The following is a 22,833-nucleotide window of genomic DNA, read 5'->3' on the forward strand; positions in this document are numbered from 1 at the left end:
TTTTTTTTTTTAAAGATTTATTTATTTATTCATATAGAACTGGGGTACAGGCCAGAGATGCGGAGGGTGAGGATTCATCAGAGACATAGCAGGGAGCAGAACAGGCAGATCTACGAAGTACACTGCTTTCCAGTGCTGTGCTTTAACCCGCTGCGCCACCAGGGAGGGCCATAGGGACCATTTTTAATGTACCAGTCAATTTGGGGACTACTGTTATTACAACGTTAACTCACCGAAGAATGTGGAGTATCTTCCAATTGATTTATCTTTAAGATTTGTCACTAATTTTTTGGGTAGTTCTGCATTTCTGTAGTAATGTATTTACTCTACTTTTCCATAGAAAAGTATTTTATTCTTTCTGATGCTACTGGTATGAAATTGTTTTTTGTCTTTCATTTTTACAGTGTCAACACAACAATCTGAAAAAGAGATCAAAAAAACAATTTTGTGTATGACAGCATCAAAAAGAACAAAAAACTCAGAAAATTAAAGAAGGCATAAACAGATAGCTCATGTTTATGGACTGGAATATTTAACATTGTTAAGATGTTAGTACTACCCAAAGCAACTACTATCAAATACCAACAGTATTTTTGTAGAAAGAGAAAACCCACCCTCTTGATGAACCCAATGAAACACTCTTGAAAGGAACCATGCTAAAGGATCACAGTTCCTAATTTTATAACTTACTGTAAAGTTACAGCAATCAAAATAGTGTGATACTGGCATAAAGACAAAGACAAGAGACTAATGAAATAGACTGTGCCCACAAAATACCCTTGCACTTGTGGTCAAGTTATCTCAAGAAGAATGCCAAGACCATTCCAGGGGAAAAGATATTGCCTTTTCATCAAATGGTGCTATGTATCTAGATAGTTAACCACATGAAAAGGAGTTAAGTTGGACCCTTACCTAACACAATATACAAAAAATTAACTCAGGGCCTCCCTGCGGGCACATTAAAGCCTCAGACTATCAAGCTATCAACAGTCAATGTGGCAGGAGTTTGATCCCCAGCAGGGAGCTGACCCACATGGTGCAACAGACTACCTCTCTTACTCACTGCTCCCTTCAACAGTGTATTTTAGCAGATCCACCTGTTTTGCTTCACACTGTCTTTGGTGAATCCTCTCAACGCCCACCCTCCCACCTGCTGGCCTACCCCCCAGTTTTTAAATGTGTAAGTAAATAAAAGTCAATTAAAAAACCCCTCAGATCAAAGATGTAAATGTAAAGACTTAAAATTACCAAACTCTCAGAAGGCAAAAACTTAGGAGAAAAGTCCAATAACATTGGGTTTGGCTGTGTTTTCTTGAATATAACACCAAAGCTAAAGGTCAACAAAAGAAAATTGGTCTTCATGAAATTAAAAAAATAAAAAATAGGCCCTCCCTGGTGGCGCAGCGGGTTAAAGCACTGCACTGAGAAACTGAAGCCACTTCCGCATGAGTTCGATCCCCGCCTGCCCCGGAGGTGACCACATGGCGTGGCAGACCTCTCCTGACCCGCCCGCTGCTCCCCTCAGCAGTGTACTTCGTCGATCTGCCTGTTCTGCTTCCCGCTCTGTCTCTGGTGAATCCTCTCACCCTCCGCATCTCTGGCCTGTACCCCAGTTCTGTATGAATAAATAAATAAATCTTTAAAAAAAAAAAATAAATAAAAAAAAAAATAAAAAATATACATCTCTAAAACAGTATCAGTAAAGTCAAATAAAATGTGGGAATAGTGTATCTGACAAAGGGTTAATACTCAGAATTATAAAATCCAACCCCAGAAAACCAAAAATACCTATTTAAAAAAAAGACAAGGATTATGATGAATACAGAGAAAAAGAAGGGCCAGACAAAAATCAAACCAAAGCTTCACTCCAGAAATCTGACTATAGAATTGAGGCTACCAGAGGGAAGGGAGAGGGAGTGAACAAAGAAGAAGGGGTGCCAAGCTGGACAACTATTTGGTGCCTTGATGATAGGTGTGGTAAATACATATCTGAAGAGGTGTAAACCTGTACCTGTGAATCATACACAGTGGTGCTTTGGTGGTGGGAGTGCTGAGGCGACTACATCTGAGTGGGGAAATCCTATATACTGTCAAAACACTAAGTAAGGATGTGAAACAATGGTACTTCAGTAACAAAACAACAACAAACCTTGTACTTTAAATGCAAAAACAAACAAAAAAACTAACCTAAATGAACCACCGCCTCATAACCATGCTAACAGTCATCCCCAGAAAATAACAAGTTTTTCAAAGATGTGGAGACAATGGAGCCTTCATGTATTGTTAGTAGGAATAGAACATGATGCAGCTGCTTTGAAAAACTGTACGTCAGTTTCTTAGAAAATTAAAAATAAAATTACCATATGATCCAGCAATTGTACTTCTGGATATATAACCAGAAGACTGAAAGGGAGTCTGGCATACATATTTGTATACCAATCTTCATGGCATTATTTACAATGGTTAAAACGTGGAAGCAAGTTAAGTGTGCAACAGATAAAATGTAATATTATTCAAAGGGGCAATGTTTAGTCTTAAAGAGGAAGAATATTCTGACCATGATATCATAAAGATGAATCCTGAGGACATTATTCTAAGTGAGAAAAAAAATAGTCACAGAAAGACTATGATTCCAATTATATGAGGTACTTAAAAATACCTGAAATGAAAGCAGAATCATGGCTGCCAGGAGCCAGGAAAGGGCAAAATAAGGAGTTATTATTTAATGGGTGTAGTTATAGTTACCGGAGGTTAAAAATTATGGCTGTGATGGTTGTATGGCATTATAAATGTATTTAACACCAGTGAACTATACACTTAAAAATGGTTCACATAGTATGTTTTTATGTGTATTTTTCATAACATAAAAAATCAAAAAAAAAAAAAAAAAAAAAAAGGACAAACAAAAAAAAACCCTACCAAATCCAAGCCCTTTTCATGGGAGTCAACAGGCTAGTATCAGAGAAAGATATAAGCCTACTTCCCACAGCTGTCAAAAAAAAAAAAAAAAGGAGACCAGAGAATCAGTGCCTCTAGACATACGTATCACACAGATCAAATCTTCATTAACTACTTGATGTATTTGTTAAAATGGTAAGCTGAAGTGCAAAACTAAAAAAATAATAAAGCACTGGTTGTAATCTTACCTGCACAAGGTATCGTGGATCCACATTTAAATAAGGAGACAGAGGGTTCATACCGGTTACTAGACAAAAAAAGAAAGCACAGTATTTCAACAAAATCCTTATTTCCTTTAATGTTACTTCTGATTTTTCTTGTTTCATGTGGTCTGCAATTTCCATTTGCAGGCTCCCTGTGAAATTTCCTCCCACTTTTCTATGCTTATCCTTCTTGTCAGCAGTGGGGACTACTTGAAGTGTAAACAGCTACCGAGAAGAGTTTAGTTACTCTGGAAGGGTAGGTAATTCTGGGGTCCTTACCATACAGATTAGAGTTAAAAGAAAATGAGAACACTCAGAGACCAAACTTGAATTCCACTAACTGAAGAGAAAAAAATTAAGTAGGAAAATCAACTTTCTCACATTTCTAAATATAATCTTTGGATCCTCTGAATCTCAGCTGATTATTCATCACAAATCTATCCACTGTCCATAACTCTGATCTTCTAATCAACTAAAAGTCCTACTGTTCTACATCCAATATCTAATTTGAATTGTATTATCTATTATCATCTTCATTGCTGCTATCCCAGTCTAGCTACTAAAGTCACTTGACTAAAGTAAAACTAACTGGAATTCTTATTGCCCAAGTCCCTTCACTTTATGTTCTACACTGCTGAGGGACGCAGCAGGCGGGCCAGGAGAGGTCTGCAGCGCCATGTGGGTCACCTTGGGGCGGGGATCAAACTCATGCTGAAGTGGCTCTAGCCTTGGAGTGCTGCGTTTTAACCCATTGCGCCACCAGGGAGGGCCACAACATTATTTTAAAAAAAGTTTTATTTATTTATTTATACATACAAGAACTGGGGTAGCAACCAGTAACTTTTTAAGTAAAGGAAAGCAATTTTTTCCTTTATATTGTAATCAAAATCCAAGCTCCTTACTATGGTTTTATAACACCCTACCACTGGCTATCAGTCCTCACCCATCTGATGTTATTATGTCCTACCATTCCAAGACCCTTGGCAATTCTGTAGCCACAGGGCTTAAAGACTGTTTCTCAAGCATGAGAAGTTTGGCATTTGTATTTGTTGTTTTCCTGGGGACACCTGCCTCTCCCCAGGCATCTGTCACGTCACAGCTCAAATGCCAACACCCCTAACCCATCCTAAAATTGCATCTTGCTTCTATCACCATCTTATGACCCTGTTTTAGTGCCTTTACAGCACTTATCACTAAATGAAATGGTTATTTATGTCACTTGGCTCACTTTAAGGGGAATGTAATGCCACAAAAACAGCAGTTATCTTTTTTTTAACATCTGTAAGCCTATACCAGAAAATCTGTTGGCTCATTGCAGGTGATCAATGGATGATGCTCATTCCTGGATCCCTCACTTTACCTGTAAATCTTTTTTTTTTTTTAAGATTTATTTGTTCATACAGAACTGGGGTACAGGCCAGAGGTGCAGGGACGGTAAGAGGCTTCACCAGAGACAGAGTAGGGAGCAGAACAGGCAGATCAAGGAAGTACACTGCTGAAGGGAGCAGCAGGTGGGTCAGGAGAGGTCTGCCACGCCATGTAGTCACCTCCGAGGCAGGCAGGGATTGAACTCATGCTGAAGTGGCTTTAGTTTCTTAGTGCAATGCTTTAACCTGCTGCGCCACCAGGGAGGGCCTTTACCTGTAAATCTTAATCAAATTAATGTAACCAGCAAACAGCCCATATGCCCCCAAATTTAAAAGTTTTAAAAACATGTAAACTGTGCTCTAGATTCACTTCTGTCAAAGATGAGATTAGGAAAGGGCTGTTGTTTTTGTGTTCTTGACGGTTAAGGACCTAAAGAAATAGTACAAGGATACTTAAAATCCTTGTAAAGTTTTTATGAAGAGCTTATCCATCAAGGGCCCTCCCTGGTGGTGCTGCAGGTGGGAGTGCTGCATTGCAAAGCTAAAGCCAAGCTGTGGGGCTTCAGAGAGCTCAATCCCAGCCTGGAGGTGATCCACATGGCATGGCAGAACTCTCCTGACATGCCCAGCTGCTCCCCTTGGCAGTGTACTGTTTTGCTCCCCACTGTTTCTGGTGAATCCTGTAGCCACCCCTGCACCTCTGGCTGTACCCCATTTCTGTGTGCATAAATAATCTTTAAAAAAAGATTAAAAAGGAGCTTATCCATCAAGACCAACCTTCCTGTATCTTTAAATTTAAAGTCCAGGCTGAATTCATCCAGCTGAATACCCACTGTCACAAAGTTGCACAATTCATCATATTGAGGAATGGGCACTGGTAGAGATTCACGCTTCCGTACCCTCAATGTTTCCTATTTCTTTTCCTAAAATTCTTACCTGGTTTCTTTCTTTGCGTCTATAAAAAGCCTTTAAATGCCCAAGTCATTTCCCACCTTCTCTACGTAGTTTCCTGGCTTGTCCTGATTCGTACTTCTTTCTTGCCTAGAAAAGTTACTGTGTGCTTTCTCTGCCTACTTTGTGGTTCCGAATATGAGTCTTTGCGTCAAAAAGTTACCTAAGGCTCCTTATGTGCAACGCATTTCCTTGCAAAGCCTCTTAACCTAGGGTCAAATACACGGCTCAACACACAAGGAGTGTGTGGGGGGTAAGAAAAAGCACGAGGCTTGACTTTTGTAAAAGGAAGAAAAAACACATCTCCAGGGTTCAGGTCCACTAGATCTTCGCGGGATCCAAGAGCACTGACACACCAGACCCCACCACCCGTACTGAGGTCTGGGACCCCGCAGCTGAAAAAAGAACACCTCGTCTAGCGTGGCCGTAAAATCCGGTCCGCTGTGTCAGCAAGCAGGCCCATACTTACGCGGGACGCCGGCCAAGTCCGCGTGCGAGTAACCTGCGCCGCCGGCTCCGAAAAAGCCGGCCAACCCGCCACTGCTTTTGTTGCTGCTGCCCCCGCCGCCCTCCATAGTTTCGCAGCAAAGTGCCCGGTCGCTCCTCACTGCCGCGTCAGGCCGGGGCTGTCTGCTCGGCCGTTAGGCCTCACTACCAGCGGGTGGACCCGCGTTACCACCGCCTCCTTCACACGCTGACCTTCCGGGCGCCGGCGCCCGCTAAGCTCCGCACTTCCGTTTTGCGACAATGTACGCCCGGAAGCCGGAAGCGCCTGACGGCTGCTTTCCGGTGGTGGGAAAGTGAACGAAGCCAGAATCAAAGCGGCGCAACCTGAGGCAGGTGGGGTGCCTGTGGAAGAGGGAAGGCAGGCGGCTGACTAGGGCCTGGCTCGGGAGGCCAGCGCAGCAGCATCTGCAGGAGCAGACAGCGGCAGAGAGGGAATGGTGCCTGGAGGCGCCAAGAAGGAGGCGCAGTCCATCCCTCTCAGGGTTAGTGAATGAGGCTCTCCGTCCGGGCCGGCCCGGGCACTGTGCGCTGCGGGTCCCAGCATGAGTGCGGGCCCCGGCTGTGAGCCCTGTACCAAGCGACCCCGCTGGGGCGCCGCTGCGACTTCGCCTGCTGCCTCGGACTCCCGGAGCTTCCCCGGCAGGCGGAGGCGCGTCCTCGACCCCAAGGACGCTCCCGTGCAGTTCAGGGTCCCACCGTCCTCATCAGGCTCCATCCCGGGGCGGGCGGGACCGCACCGAGGCAGCGCCACCTCGCTTGGTACGTGGGGAAATAAAGATCTTTGTACTTCACCGCGGCCCAAACCTTTTCCTGGTCTCCGAAGATCCAGGGACTCCCAGTCATCTCTTTTTGATCTTGTGTGCAGCGCTACCATGAGGTTCCCTTGTTGAGCTACTAGTGGAGGAGTAGAGCCTCATATTCCCTATTACGTTCACCGTGTCAGAAACCCGAATGAGCAGTTATTCACAGGACGGGGAATCGCAAAATACTCCACTTGTTTGCTTCCCTGGGAAATTACCTGAGGGCTGTTTGTATATGTGAAGCTTTGACCTCTAGATGTAAGGAAGAAAGTCACAACGCCTCTTAGATCAGATCCTGGTCAGAGAATGCAGAGCTATTTTTCTTAGCTGGCATTTTACTTATTTCTGCTTATAGTGTTGATCAAGATTAACTTGAGCAGACTCTAAAGTCTTTCAGGAAAGACTATTATAGAAGTCAACATAATAGACTAGATGTTCTGATACGTGATAGAAGCATCTTTTATGTATGAGTCAGGAGTACCTAACCCAGTCTGTAGGGTCAAAGATAATTCCCTAAAAAACTGAGAGATAAATTCTAAGAACTGGAGAATGAGGAGGAAGGAGTTACTAGATGAAGAAGACAGTAGGAAATGTTCCTGTAGTGCAGCCTATGGTCGCAGCAGGGGGAGTAATGAGAGGTGGAGATGCAGAGAGATAGGCAAAGATTAGATCATACTGGGACATATGGTGCTATGGGTTTTGGACTTTCATCTCTAAGGACAATGAGAAACCATAAAAGAATTTTCCACCGGAGAGTGACTTGTCAGATATAGATTTAGATCTATTTGTGTACACATATGTGTATATCATGCTCTTTTTTTTTATTATAAGATTTCTGTGGGTGGGGTGTGGAAAATGGAGAATAGATTGAAAGGGAGCAGAAATGGAGGTCCAAGACTAGTTAAGGAGTTTGTCTAGGTGGGAGACAATGATAGTTTATGCTTGTGGTGGACAGTGGGAAAGAGAAGTGGATCTATTCAGGAGAGAATGGGATATGTGGGTTTGTCCCTCATAAGATACATGTCTGTGTTTGTGATAGAGATTTGTGAGTTCTTGGCATAAACATGATAAATGATGCTATGAGACTAGAGTAAATCAAAGCTTGTTGAGAAAATAAAGCTTACTTAAGAAATGGAAAGAATACCAATATTTAAGGGTAGACTGAAGTGAAGCAGAAGCAGCCACAGGTAGGAAGTCTGGCTTTTGTGTTATGCAGGGAAAAGGGCATTTCAAAAACAATGCAGTGGTTAACAGGGTCAGAGGCCAGGCAGACCACTGGTGAATGGTATGCTTAATTCTTTCAGAATTTAGAGACAGTGGGGAGCAGAGATGAACTAAATATTGAAGGATGGAAATTAAGGGAGGAAAGAATTATATTCTCAAAGGCAGTGGAGTGTGCAAAAGTTGGTAGACAAGAACACAATGACAGAAATGTCAGATTAGGCTGAGAAGAGGGGCCAAGGACTTATGGGCAAACGAATGCCATGTTAAGGACTTTGGACTTGATTCCGTGGTACATGGAGAACCACTATAAAGCTTTTACTCAGGGGAATACCATTTGGTTAATATTTTAGCAAAGATGGCTTTAGATAGTGGAATTTGGATTTTCTGGCTACATTGTACAGTACAAATTTCATCCTATACATGACAAGAAATATATTTAATCTGGTAAAAATACCAGATTTATAAAATGCCAAATTTGTTTCATGAAATAATACCTTGCTGTGTATTCTTTTATTGTATGTATTAACTAACTGAAAAATGTTGGCCATGTGTAGTTTGTAAAACATCAGATTAGAGAAAGTCAACACTAGAAAAGACCAGCTGTAGGAAGCAATAAGATATCTAATAAGTGATGCCCTGTCCTTTTAATGTTGGTGCTGTTTTAAGCATTGAAGGGAAGGGAGGGATTTAAAGTTGAGGATGCAGATTTAAGATTTGATATGTAGATCTCAGAGGATGTGGTGAAGGAGAGTGGAGGGGAGGGGTAACTAGAGTGACCTCCGAGTTACTGTTTTTGACATGTGTGACAGGCTCATTTTTGGCCCCATGAACTTTATTTGCATGTAAAGGAGGAGGTAGTTGTAGGCAATACAGAGCAGTCAGTCCTCACTGGTTGTATTTTCTGATTTTATGCAGAAGAGGAACTAAATTAATACTTGGGCTGTATTTCATATGTGTAAATGTTTTTTCTGTATTCCTGACATATGACACAAAATGTTCAAATTTGTGTTAAAAGTTTCAGATTTTGGAGCATTTTTTAAAAGTTTGGTATATAAAGATTTGTGTTATTTATCTTCCTGGCATATTTATTATTTGATTGAAATCTGCAAATCTGCAAATAGGCAAAACTTAGCCGGATAGTTACATTCTGATGGGACGTTTCAGATGGGGTATGGTTTATACAATTGTGGGGGTATGGGCGCCCCCCTTTTCTGCCTGTTTTAACTGCCTGGAATTTCTTTCTACATCCAAAGATGGTCTTTCTGTGTAGGTCAGCGGTAGACGGGTGGGAGACTGGAGCTGCCTTGTCACCCATCTCCTTTACCATTCTTTCAGTGACTGTCCTATCAATAGCATCTTCAGACCATTTTCCCCATCTCAAAACTCCAGTTGCCCTTGGCTCTTTGATCTCATTGCATCCTTCACATACTTTGTCTTACTGCTGGGAGAAGAAGACTTTTTTTCTAGAGGTGAAGCACAGGTGGATTTTACTGCATTTTGTGCCTTTTGCCTGTACCTGTAGTGCCTAACTGAATGATTTGTGCCTCACTGAGTAATATTACTGTTAAGGTTATATGTAATTGATGTGACATCAAAATAAAGTAGAATGATGGATCTTAGGAGAGAATACTATTGTTGAGTTTTGTGAGCTATATAACACTTAAAAGTAGGTACTATGAACCCCATTTCATAGGCAAGGAAATAGGCTCCAAGAGGTGAAGTATTGATAAACCTGGGAATCATCACTTTATGCTTATTTCAGGAACGAGGGGTAAACACTGAGCATCTTGTGATGTGAAGGAAATCTCTGAAAGCATGAACTAGTTATTGGAAAGAGAATTAGGCCACCTTTTCTCTGAGGCCCTCAGGAAGGCTGAGGAATTTTTTTTTTTAGCAGATAGTATTGGCTCCTCAATTTTTTGTTTCTCCTCCTTCACCCCTTTCCCGGGCTTCAGTAAATGTAGTAGAAAACCTGAAGCTGGAGAGAAAATATATTGTGCCAGGCTGTAAGAGGGACTTTTCTTCTACTGTATAAGGAAACTTTGTAGTCTTCTATGGAATGATTTGTGTAGCTTATAGGTTCTGTAGACTTGGCACCATATTCCATGTGTTTTATAGGAACCTAGTTATTGCATACCATTTAACACTTAAATTTATGGAAAAAGGTGTTGAAATTCTGTACTGACTCAAAAATAATTGTTTGGCTCATTTGCTGCCTTATAATCCAAGGAGTTTTTGGTACTTGCTGTATTTGATGTGATGAAATGGATAAGATGGAACTGTAGAATAAACATCTGAGAATCAAGTAGTTCTGACTAGCTAACTTTTCTCTAAAAACTGATTTGTGTATAAGTAATAGAATAAAAAATCACTAAAGTGTTGTTTAACAAGAATTTCAAATATGTAATTCCTTCTTTGTGATAGAAATTATTAAAAATGATAATCAGATTTTTACTAGTTGAATGTTAATATTTTGTGGAAAGCATAAATTGTATGGCAGTTAAATACATGATAAATAAAATGTTGATTTCCATGTATTTAGGATAGCATCTGTTTTGCTCCTGTTATGTTGTTTGAGGAGACAAAGGTAAATAAGAATAAGTGTATGATTTACGGTGCTGAGATTCTGGAATCACAACTATGAGTGTGACTTTTGACACTTTCTGTTGCTCAAGGTTATTCAAGAACCTCTGTGATGTGATACTAGGTTCCTTTAACTATATCTTCTATTGCATTCTTTTAAAATTCTTTGCATTTCCTTGCCACTGGTAAGTTTTGCTTATTAATTTCCATTTATGTTAATTACATGTGTATTTTTCAAGGCATTATTTAATTACCACTTACCAGATTATCCTACTTCATTTGATTTAAGTGGTCCTTTCCTTGGAAATACCTTAATTCCGTCTTAGGTTCTCTTTTAATACTAAAACATAATTAAGAACTCATATTTATTGGGCTTACACTAGGTAGTGCTTTAGAATTTGCATAGGTTGTTATTTAATTTTAGTCTCATAACAGCCTCAGGAAAAGTACTGTTAACTTTTGTTTATATTTATATGAGATAGAGAAATGACCCCTTATAAAATCACTTAGGATTTCTGTGGAGAGCCAAAATTCACATCCAGATGGCTTGATTCTAGAATCAATACTCTCATCCATTTTTAGGGTATATTGACTCCTAGGGCCATTCACTTCCTATTAGATTCAAAAGGAGTTCTTATTTATGTTCTTGTAATACCTTCTATTGCTTCAGTGTAGAAGGAGCGATAATGTGTTTAACGCACGGAACCTACAGTGATGTAGATGCTATTACAGGTATTTTCTCTTTGAAGGTACGTGTGCATCTTCATTAATATTTTGGGGTTTGTTTTTGTTTTCTTTTACAGTTTTCAAACAAAAGACTATTACCAGTTGGATGGACACTAAAGGAATCAAAACAACTGAGTCAGAAAGGTATAGAAACAAGCCTGTATAGAGAAATTAATAGCCTGATGTATGAATATTTTATCTTGCTTCATGCTGTTTTCTATTCTTACTTTGCTATTTTTTTAATATTTGTTCTTTCAGTTTATAAATGATAATTTTTCAGAGGTTCCTTTGTGCCAGGGACTGCTCTGTTACTTGAGATACAGAGATGAAGAGGAATTGTTTCTGTCTTTAAAATACTTATAATGTCATATGTAATAACAGGCACTCAAAAATAGATTATTATATAATGAGATAGATGCAACAGTAAAGATATAAACAAGGTAAAATGGCTTCCTCACATCATATTGATTGATATATCAATCAGCTTTACCTTTGTGGGAAAGTTTACGTGGTAGGTAAGTGAAGATTAATCCTTACAGGGAGGGCAGGTGTTTACCAGGCATGCACTTGGGGAGAGGGCACTTTAGGTATGTGTGTGCAAAGACATAAGTTATGAAGAAGCATGCTATATACTCAGGTAACCCCAAGTAATTTAATTATTCCAGTGTCAATATGAGAGTATGATAGGGTAAGTCATTTTTTTTTGGTATCATAAGTTCTTTCTATTATAAGTTCTATTTTATCACTACTTCTTTTTAATTCTCTTATAGTTTGCATAGTAAAGAAAACAACAATACAAGAGTAGAATCTCTGATGAGTTCTGTACAAAAAGATAACTTTTATCAACATAACATGGAAAAATTAGAAAATGTGTCTCAGCTAAGTCTTGATAAATCACCAGTTGAAAAAAATACACAGTATTTGAATCAGCATCATACTGCAGCTGTGTGTAAATGGCAAAATGAAGAGAAACATTCAGAACAGCTTTTGGAAAGTGAACCTCCAGTAGTAACGCTGGTACCAGAGCAGTTCAGCAATGCTAATGTTGATAGGTCACCCCAAAATAATGAGCATAGTGACACAGATAATGAAGAAAGCAGAGATAATCAACAGTTTTTGATACCTGTAAAGCTTGCAAATGCAAAGCAGGCTATAGAAGATGAACAGGCCAGAGAAACCAGAAGTCACCAGAAATGCAGCAAGTCTTGCCTTCTTGTTGAAGGCTGTGCAGATTGCCAGCCAGAAGAGATAGATGTGGTGCCAGAGAGTCCCTTGTCAGACATTGGGTCTGAGGATGTTGGTACTAGACTGAAAAATGCCAACAAATTGAGTAGACAAGAAAGTAATGTAGGGAATTCTCCTCCTTTTGAGAAAGAAAGTGAACCCGAGTCACCAATGGATGTAGATAATTCCAAAAATAGTTGTCAGGACTCAGAAGCAGATGAAGAAACAAGTCCAGGTTTTGATGAACAAGAAGATAACAATTCTTCCCCAGCAGCAAATAAGTCTTTGAGATTACAAGCGAGAGAAACTGATCATGAATTGAGGAAACGATCCTCTGCTAAAGGAGGTGAAATTAGATTACATTTCCAATTTGAAGGAGAGAGTCGAACTGGCATGAATGACTTAAATGCTAGACTGCCTGGAAGTACTTCAAGCCTGAATGTGGAATGCAGAGTTTCCAAACAACATGGGAAAAAGGATTCTAAAATCACAGATCATTTCATGAGAATACCCAAAGTAGAGGACAAAAGGTAATTTTTTTCTCTCAGGAGTTCTCTCTAATACTGTAAAATGTTCTATAATTTTATAAGAGAGTTTAACAATGTTATGTTTTACACTAAAGCACATAATAGTTGTGTCTCTTAGGAACTACTTATGCTAACTTTAAACCTAGGCTCAAAGTTTTAAACTGTAAAAAGATTAGAAAACATACAATAAGGAGTAAATAATTATTGTTAGTCAAATTTTTAGTTTCATGAGCTTCTTAAGTTTATGGGAGTTATCAGAATATAAAAGCAGGTTGATAGTGACCAATGTTTGTTTAGCCATTGTCCTACATTGTTGTGTACTGCACTTTCTCTAATGCTCAGTTAGTGATGCTGTAATTATTTTACAAATGAGAAAATTAAGAGTTAGGCTGGTGAATTCACTGAAATTACATAAATTGTGGGATTTAAATCATAGTCTGATTATAGTTGTCCCATATGGTCAAAAGGACCATACTTTCTCCATAGCAATAATAAGTCTGTTTCCCTGTCTTATTTTATGTATGTTTGCTGGAGTAGCACTTTTAATGAAAATTTGAGAGCTTTTCTTTTTTTTTTTTCTCACAACTTGCCTGCTTAGTGGTAGAGGCCTACCTTTTGGCCTGTTTCAGCTTTTGACATGCCTTCCTCACTAAAGCTTAATCATTTCTTGCTTTTGATTTAAAGTGAGAAATGTGAGTCTTTCTTTCACCTGAACAGTTAGAGGTCATTGTAGGGTTATGAACTGACATAATTTTATTATCGTCATGTCTCTGCATAGGGGTGGCTTGAGGATAGGGAGACAGGTGGAGGAATAAGCAGTTGGTGGGTCAGAACACACACATCATTTATCAGTTGAGTTCGCTGTCTCTAATGGTGTCCCAAAACAATTAACAACAGTAACATCAAAGATGCACTGCTTCACAGATCACCATGATACCTACAGTATAGTGAAAAGGTTTGAAATTTTGTGACACAGAGACATGAAATGAGCACATGCTGTTGGAAAAACTGTTACATTTGGTCAAAATAGAACTGCCAAAAAATGTTTTAACTGGTAAAAATGTCATATCTGTAAAGGACAATAATTGGGCAAAACATGGTCCTTGTTTTTCAGATGGTGATTTACATGCATTTAGAGATTCCTTTCACAGACTACTTAAAACAAGCTCCTGAGTTTTACTAAAAGCTTTATAAGTTTTCTTTTAATTGTAAATGCCAAGGAGAAAAGACAGAGTTTAACAACACTGGGGGTATGTATTTGTGTATCCAAAGGAATTTAAGTAGTGATTTTTTTTTTTTTGACCTTAGAAAAGAACAAAGTGAAATCAAACATCAAAGAACAGAAAGGAAGCACCCTAAATACGTTCCACCTCACCTTTCTCCAGATAAGAAGTGGCTTGGAACTCCTATTGAGGAAATGAGAAGAATGCCTTGGTGTGGAAATCGACTGCCTCTCCTGAGACCATCTGCTAATCACACAGTAACTATTCGGGTAGGTATTACCTCTTATAAAGAGAAGTTGCTTCGTGTATTATACTTTTTAGTGTGAAAAATAGATTAAGTCATAAAAATACTTCTTGCTTGCATCTGTAAAGTACTAAGAAGTACAAATGGAGAAATGTAATATTAGCTTACTTAATAAGTCTGTAAATCATTGTCAGCTGATGAGGAAATTGACTTCTCAGTATTTTTTTTTTTTTTTTTTAAGAATTATTTACTTATTCGTACAGAACTGGTGTACAGGCCAGAGGTGCAGGGGTGGTGAGAGGATTCACCAGAGACAGAGTGGGGAGCAGATCAGGCAGATCGATGAAGTACGCTGCTGAGGGAGCAGCGGGTGGGTCAGGAGAGGTCTGCCACACCATGTGGGTCACCTCCGGGGCAAGTAGGGATCGAACTCATGCTGAAATGGTTTTAATTTCTTGGTGCTGTGCTTTAACCCTCTGTGCCACCAGGGAGGGCACAGTATTTCTAGGCAACTTGCTAATCAATTGACAGTATTACTGAGCACTTACTAGGGCATTGATCCCTAAAATTCTAAGTTGTATATAGTTCAGTATCCTCAAATTGTTTTCTAATATTGCCCTCTTTTCTGAACTTCAGATTTTTTTAGACATCTTCATCACTGTCTCACAGGTATCTGAAATACAACATATCTAAAACTGATCTCTTTTTTGGTAAAATATGTAACTATTTAGGTATGCATTTGCATAATATTGTGTGAGATAGAAACCTTACATAAATATTAGATTTTGGGCCCTCCCTGGTGGCGCAGCGGGTTCAAGCACAGCACAAAGAAGCTTAAGCCACTTCAGCACGAGTTCGATCCCCACCTGCCCGGGAGGAGATCCACAGGGTGCGGCAGACCTCTCCTGGTCCGCCCGCTGCTCTCCTCAGCAATGCACTTCGTCGATCTGCCTGTTCTGCCCCCCACTCTGTCTCTGTGAATCCTCTCACCTGGGGCTTGTACCCCAGTTCTGTACGAATAAATAAATAAATATTTAAAAAAAAATTAGATTGCTATAAACTTTCACACCCCTCTCATATAAATATTTGTAGTTAATGTAATTACTAGTCTCAAGAAGTTTAGAATTTAGTGGGAGAAGGAAAGAGTCTGCTTGATGCTAATGCATGATAATGACCTAATAAGAAAAGAGGGAATAGTAAGTTTCCGAAAACTTCTTAGAGGAAAACAAAAATTGAGCAGAGAGTTGCAAGTCAGAGGGATGTTTAACCAGAGAGTGTTTGTATAAGAAAGAATGTTAAAATCTGGGAACATTTTGAATCAGAGTATAGGTAGAGGAGGGAACCGTCATAGGATGAGAATCCTGGGAATACTTTAGAAAGATGTTATTCCCAAGTGGGGATAGGATTTTATAGGGGATGAATACATCTGGTAGTAGTTGGAGTGAGGGAAGGGTAGAAGATTATTGGCAGAAATTGAGGTAAACAATAACATAGATCATAGGCTACCTGGGATTCAGGTAGGATGCACAGGACAAGGTGAGCCGGGGACTGATTAAATGGAAATAGGGAGTGGGAATAGATGAAGAGGACGTCTGAGATTTCTTGCCTCGAAGCTGTCTGTAATTTATAGTATTTGTTTTTGGCTGCTTTCTTTCTTTCTTTTTTTACATTTTAAAAGGACAGGCTTATTAGGGAAAGAAGAAAGAAAGAGAGGCACCTACATAATCACAGGTGGGCAGGAGAGCTGCTGTTGCTGCTTTGCAGAGGGAAAGCTTGTGAAAAGAAACACCTCTATAGTCACAAGCAGGAAGGAGAACTGCATGCTCTGTCTGCTTTCTTTAGATTCTTGTGTATATCTATTCCCAATTTTTATGTACTTATAGTTTTCTTGTTTACCTCTATTTCAGGTAGATCTTTTGCGAGCAGGAGAAGTTCCTAAACCTTTTCCAACACATTTTAAGGATTTGTGGGACAACAAGCATGTTAAGATGCCTTGTTCAGAGCAAAACTTGTACCCTGTGGAAGATGAAGTAAGACCATATGTATGAAGTTGTCCTCCTGAAACTTGCATAATGTTGTAAACCAGTTACCAATGTGGTAAATCCATTAAAACAAAAAAGGGTTGGATGATGAGGAAGACATTGAATATTACTCTCTCTCCTTTGGCTTTTCTCTCTCTATAATTGTGTTATCTATGAAAAGTGGTAGTTTCACGTCATCTTTTCCAATGTGGATTTACTGAAATACACTGCTAAAGAAAGTGTGGATAGGGTAGGAGAGGTCTCCTGCTCCAAATGTGGGTTAGCTCCCTGGGTAGGGATTGAACTCAGGTCTCAACAGTGATGAGTGCTAAGACTTAACCTGTAAGCCACTGGGAAGGCCACCAGCAATTTATTAAAGGAGGCATCCACTATTATTATCAAGTAGGCATCATCTCAGGGATGCAAGGCTGGTTCAGCATATGGAAATCAATCTGTGTCATTGAAGTCCAAAGGAAACTTGAAAGCTTCCCAAGTATTACCCACATGGTTAACATTTCAATTAATGCTATATTAAATCATGGAGGGGGAAAGAAAAGAACTACATTGATGTCCTTTTTGTCTTTGAAAGATTTGTTTGACCGTGGATTCTGTGACACAAAAGGACTTAGGATAGTTACTTTATGTGCTTTTTTTCTTTTTCTTGAAGAATGGTGAGCGAACTGCAGGGAGTCGGTGGGAGCTGATTCAAACTGCACTTCTCAACAAGTTAACAAGACCCCAAAACCTGAAGGTATGTTCTTTTTGCTCTCATCTCTTTGCTGTTGTCTCTTAAAAGTAGTTCTTAGGAAAAGCCTTGTGTCTCTTCTCTGAAAGACATTTTTTGATCTCTAATAGATTCAGGTAATGATATTATTTATATGCAAAGCACTTGCTTTCTAAGGAACTCTCTATAGACACATTCTAGGTTTCCAAGCTATCAGTAGGAAATAAGTAAAAGAATTGAAGGTTGTAAATGACTTGCCTGAAGCTACACAGAATAATTTGGAGAACTAGGAATAAGACCTTTGTTTCTTGATTCCCTATCCAATTTCCTTCATTTCAAGCTTTTCTTTGATTTTTGTTTTAGAATTAACGTGTTTTTGAAATGCCTTTAAAAGTAAATTAGGAAAAAATTATGACTTCATCAGTATTTGCCCAAAGGGAAGCCAAGTTTACTAATGATTAAAGTATACATTAAACATTGTTTTTAGCTTTTTATATAGCTTTTAGCAGTTTGTTAGTCTTTTATTAATAACTTATTTTTTGATTTTTAAATATTTAAGACAGTAAGGACAACCATTAGATTGTTTTTCTAATATATAAAATATAGGTGAGAGTGGTTTTTTGGTACTGTGATTTTGTAAACTTTTTAAGTTTTATAACTATGAGGAGTAATGGATTTTTCATACTTCTAGAAAATGGCTTTCATTTTCTCGATTTCATACTGTTTTAATTTATACTTGCAAGTTGTTCTTTAACATTCTATACCTTCCATAATTATTTTTTCATGAAAAGTAAATTGAAAGTAGTAGCAGCGGTGGTATTATAGATAAGTACAAAGAGGAGGGGCAGAAAAGAGAGTCCAGGCACTTAGAGTGGCTAGCAAAGGTGCCTTTATTGGAGTGCCCCCAGGTGAGGTTCACTGACCCCCCGCAGGGGTTGGAGAAGTCGCACACAGGCCAGAGTCTGGGGGGCATTTAAGGGCTTTCTGGGTTTCAGTCAGATATGCTGGAGATAGGGGCTGGGTGCAGCTGGGCAGAAGATGGGAGGAGGCTGATGGTTGTTTTAGATCCTTATCAGTCTGGTTCTGTGCCACTGTGTCTAGGGTCAGTCAAAGATTTATGCAGGGTCAAGTCTCAAGACCTCCTTCCTTGCCTCCCTAGGTTCCCAGGAACCCATGTGTCTCTTGGGTGACCTTTCATATATGTGTTGTACTGTAATTTTTTTGAAATTTCATTTCTTAGGGAGTTTTATTTAATCTTCTAATGTATTCCTTTTAATTGGCAAAAATTCTCAGGTTCCTCCAATGGTTACTTCATTTTAGTATGTTGTTAATTGTATAGGCACAAACATAAAACTAAATATAAACTGCACTACATAGGTTTATCAGTTACATAGGCTTATCAGTTACAAAGGTATATCAGCTTGATTTACTTTTCCATTGTAAGCATTACAAACTATCATTGTATTTATACTTACTATCACAGTGAAAACAATTTGTAGTCACTGTTTCCTTTTTTCAGCTTTTTAACCATTTCTCTGGACTCCAGAGTGTTATACTGAGAAGTTTTTAAAACTGCATAAAGACAAAATTCGTCGTTTTATATAGTGACCTCTTTGATCAGATTCTTTAGAATTCAACTTTCCAGTAGTATAACGTATCTTAGGATTGTTCCATCCTTCTGCTGTTTATTTTCTTAAAAATAAAATAAAATTAGAACCAGCCATTATTCTTAGAGTAATATGTTGTCATTTGACCTCTGTAATCCAAAACCACAATTACAGAAGCAGGCCACAAAAGAATATTTCCCAGGCTCCTGTTAAGAAACACTGCCTTGATGTATTTATGACCTTACAATAAACAGGGCTGTTTGAAAGTCCTTTCATTATTTTAAGGTAAATTATGGTGTTCTAAATTACATTGTCTTCTTACCTCTTTAGCAGTTCCAACTAGTGTGCTATGATTACTTTCAAAAGGAGTAATTGCTTTGTGATGAATTTCCCTTTCTTGTTTATTTTATGGTAGATTCAGAAGAACAGAATAATCTGTCAAGATTTTCTTATATCTGCTTATAGTAATTTTTTCCTTTGCAGAAAGAACACTGAGGAGGGACAAATACTAAAGCATTCTTACTGCACATAATCTTTGTGCTCTTTTTATACCATTTGATGTTGAATTACTATAAATGAAGCATCAGATAACTTGCAGAGTGGACTTCCTGTGTTTTAACTAATTGTGCTTATTATGAACTTAAAAAAAAAAACTTCAGTAATTTTTGTGGAATAGCAGCTAGTTTTTCTAATGCTAGGAGACCTCATGATAGACTACTTTTGAAGTTTAAATTACTAGCTAATAGTAATAAAAATTGTAACTTCCACTAAAGCGTTAAGAGTGTCATGCCAATTAAAATGTTTTTCTCTACCAACTTTGAGGAGCAATTTGTCCTCAGGGAGTGCATTATTTTAAAGTATGAAATTTGATGAAGTTCCTTTTGCATATACCTTTTTGCCCCTGCCATAACCAGGAAACAGAATATGCTTTCATCCCCAAAGACTCCTCTTACTCCTTTATGGTTGATTCCTTTCTGCACTGCCCCAGGCAACGATTGATTGATCTGCTTTTTTAAGTATAGGTTGGTTTACACTTTACGTGAATGGAATAAATATGTATGCCAGTGTCTCTGACTTTCTTTACTCAAAATGAAGATCTTCAGGATTCATCCTTGCTCCAGTATAGTCTTAGTTTGACAATTCACTTGTTGATATACATTGTTCCTTAATGTTTTGTGTGAGGTTCTGGAATCTGATACCAGTGATTAAAAAAGAAATCCTTAAGGTCTTTTCTTTCTTCATTGAAAAATCTTATTTTATGACGGAGAGAAAAATAAAAACCTTTTCTTGCCGTATTGTTTTATGATTGATGCTTTTTTTTTCTTTTTGAAGGAACATGATTCCATGTAAATAACACACATTTTGTTTGCTCATTTTTAGCTTTGATGCTTGGTGGTTATTTATATGCCATGAAGTATTTCCTCAGAAACTCTTTAAACATAGTATTAGTTTATTAAAACTTCCTCAGTGAGGAAATTTGAAGGATTTATAGCAGTAATATGTTTGAAATATTTACTTATAAATATTTAAAAAAAGTTTATAGGCCCTCCCTGGTGGCGCAGCGGGTTAAAGCACAGCACTGAGAAGCTAAAAGCCGCTTCCGCATGAGTTCGATTCCCGCCTGCCCCAGAGGTGCCCACATGGCGCGGCAGACCTCTCCTGAGCCGCCTGCTGCTCCCTTCAGCAGTGTACTTCGTCGATCTGCCTGTTCTGTTCCCCATCCTGCCTCTGGTGAAGCCTCTCACCACCCCTGAGCTTCTGGCCTGCACCCCAGTACTGTATGCACAAATAAAACCTTAAAAAAAAAGTTTATAAATTCTGCTTTCTTATTTTATTAATATAATATGTATTTCTTATAATGTGTTCGTTGTGAAATATAATCAGAATAGAAGTTTTAAAGGATGAGATAAAATGTAATGGTAAATAATTAGATATAACTTCTGCATTACTAATAAGTTGTCCAATGCATGCCCAACCGTGGTAACCGACTATAAATTACTGCCTATTCAGAGTTAAGTTACACCACTAGGTGGCATACTACTATTTGGCCTTTCACTGTGTAAATTAGTCATTTCTGTGAAATGCTGTTGGAAGTAAATATTTATAGTGGCTTATAAAAATACCTAATAATTAAAAGGGAAAAAAACATTTTATGCTATAAGGCACTGTTTCTCAGTGTTTTCTTCATTATTTCCCTGCCCTCCAGCGAGCCTGCTTAGACATACTTTTCATAAGTGGCCCTTCCCACTGAAATTATGAAACTACAAGTATAGTATATATCTGTATCTGTAGTAGGACTCTATTGAGGGCCAGTAATTACTACATTATTTAAAAAAATTTTAATTCCTTATTTTTGTCCATTCGGAGTATATCATCTGTTTAGAATGCATGCTTTAGGTTAATTATGTTTTTAACCCTATCACTTGACCTTCCTAATCTCATTTTTTCTAAAGTGAATAATACATTAGTATGCATTATACTTATTCATGACCAGTCATTTTGAGTAGTTAATGGCAGGAAGAAGCTTACACAGCACTGAGAAATTTATTGGAAATGGCTCATAAAAAGGACAAGCTTTTCATAGATATTTCACTTGGCTGTATCATGAGGATTGTCTCTGCTCTTTCCATAGGATGCTATTCTGAAATACAATGTGGCATATTCTAAGAAATGGGACTTTACTGCTTTGGTTGACTTCTCAGATAAGGTAAAAGTACTTATTCTTATGCTTATTTAATAATGAAATTAATATGACAGCTCTATAAAAAGTAACTACTTATAACTATCTCAGTAATACAATTACCATCTATCATTTTTGTGAAATAGATTTCCTGGTATTTTATATGCATTGTTAGGAGCTAATTTTTTAATTAAATATGTTTATTTAAATAAATATATATTTTTTACATTATTGTTCATTCTGTATGGTTGATTGTCAGAGACTCTTTGTCCCCAATCACGGATTATTGGGGGGCAGAGCAGGCGAGGTCTCAAGATGGGAACGGGCTCAGCAAGTGGAGATTCCTAGAAAAAGGGGGAAAAGGGAAAACAAGGGGAGTGGGCACGAGGAAGACACAGGAATGGAAGTTGGGTGCAAGTCTTCCTGCTCTACCTTCAGCAGAGGTTTATTTTATTACATTTCAAGCAGGCAGAGGGATGACATTAGCCTATGGAATGAGCTGAGATCACAATCACCTTTTTTCTAAGAATAGTCTGGGGTCGTTTTGACCTTTAGTTGGGATTATAACATTTTTAAAATTGGTCTATCAAGGTTAAAACAGGTATATAGATTCACAAAGTTTAAGACTAATATTACTATATTTACCACATTTAAGATTAACCAAAATAAAGTCCCTGAAACATTATCTATTACTTAAAGGCTTTCATTGTCATAGAGACATCCTAGGGGGTAAAGTAAAGTGAAGGCAGGAAGAGGAAATTTCTTGTAAATCAAATTAAGGTAAGGTTCTTTGAAAAACTTGTTAGAAAGTTTAAGTGAGTTTCCTTGAAGTCTAGAAGGTAAAAAACCTGATTAGCTCTGAATAGGTGACTTGGGTGAATTTCTACATCCAAAGACTAGATAGTAGAAAGCTTGAGTGGTTATTTAGAAACTGAATAGAAGGCTCTGTGAGATAGAGGGATAAGATTTGGGTTTTTCTCAGTCTGGCAGTCTGTTACTTTGTAGTAACAGCCATTTGTTTTTTATTAATCAGCCAGTTGTTCAATGACTTTTGACTTCAGGAGGAATTTCTCACCCTGGTGCAGTACTTGCTTGTCAGGGCCAGGTATCGCCTTGTGAGGCTGAGGCAATCCAATTGTAAGCTGAAGGTTGCTCAGAATATTTTGATGTTATGATTATACAAAAAAAGGGAGGTCATAACATAAGTTAGCGTGGAAAGTCTGATTTTTCAGAGCACTTCTGTCTCTATCTAAAATATGTCAAT

At 38.4% G+C, this 22,833-nt stretch overlaps 2 protein-coding genes across 4 annotated transcripts in view; one reads left to right on the forward strand and one right to left on the reverse strand.

The window, feature by feature from the left end:
• LOC101618748 (mitochondrial import inner membrane translocase subunit Tim23) overlaps positions 1–6,230 on the reverse strand; it is a 19,241-nt gene extending 13,011 nt beyond the window's left edge. The window contains exons 1-2 of the mRNA XM_004680651.1: positions 5,949–6,230; positions 3,147–3,205 (exon numbers count right to left, since the gene is read on the reverse strand). Of these exons, the coding sequence (XP_004680708.1) occupies positions 3,147–3,205; positions 5,949–6,054 (165 nt within the window). The 5' untranslated portion in view covers positions 6,055–6,230. The remainder of the gene's footprint in view (positions 1–3,146; positions 3,206–5,948) is intronic.
• The window catches only part of PARG (poly (ADP-ribose) glycohydrolase), a 104,625-nt gene continuing 88,019 nt past the window's right edge, over positions 6,228–22,833 (forward strand). The window contains exons 1-7 of one of the 3 annotated variants that reach the window (XM_004680653.2): positions 6,228–6,745; positions 11,397–11,463; positions 12,090–13,073; positions 14,379–14,562; positions 16,445–16,567; positions 17,226–17,309; positions 21,522–21,596. In XM_004680653.2, the coding sequence (XP_004680710.1) occupies positions 6,529–6,745; positions 11,397–11,463; positions 12,090–13,073; positions 14,379–14,562; positions 16,445–16,567; positions 17,226–17,309; positions 21,522–21,596 (1,734 nt within the window). In that variant the 5' untranslated portion in view covers positions 6,228–6,528. Of the gene's footprint in view, positions 6,746–10,587; positions 10,598–11,396; positions 11,464–12,089; positions 13,074–14,378; positions 14,563–16,444; positions 16,568–17,225; positions 17,310–21,521; positions 21,597–22,833 lie in introns of those variants that run through there. The other 2 variants (XM_012723659.1, XM_012723660.1) reach the window with 2 other exon arrangements.

Source organism: Condylura cristata, unplaced genomic scaffold, assembly GCF_000260355.1.
Source record: "Condylura cristata isolate star-nosed mole 26May11 unplaced genomic scaffold, ConCri1.0 scaffold00011, whole genome shotgun sequence".
In the NCBI taxonomy this organism is placed as follows: domain Eukaryota; kingdom Metazoa; phylum Chordata; class Mammalia; order Eulipotyphla; family Talpidae; genus Condylura; species Condylura cristata.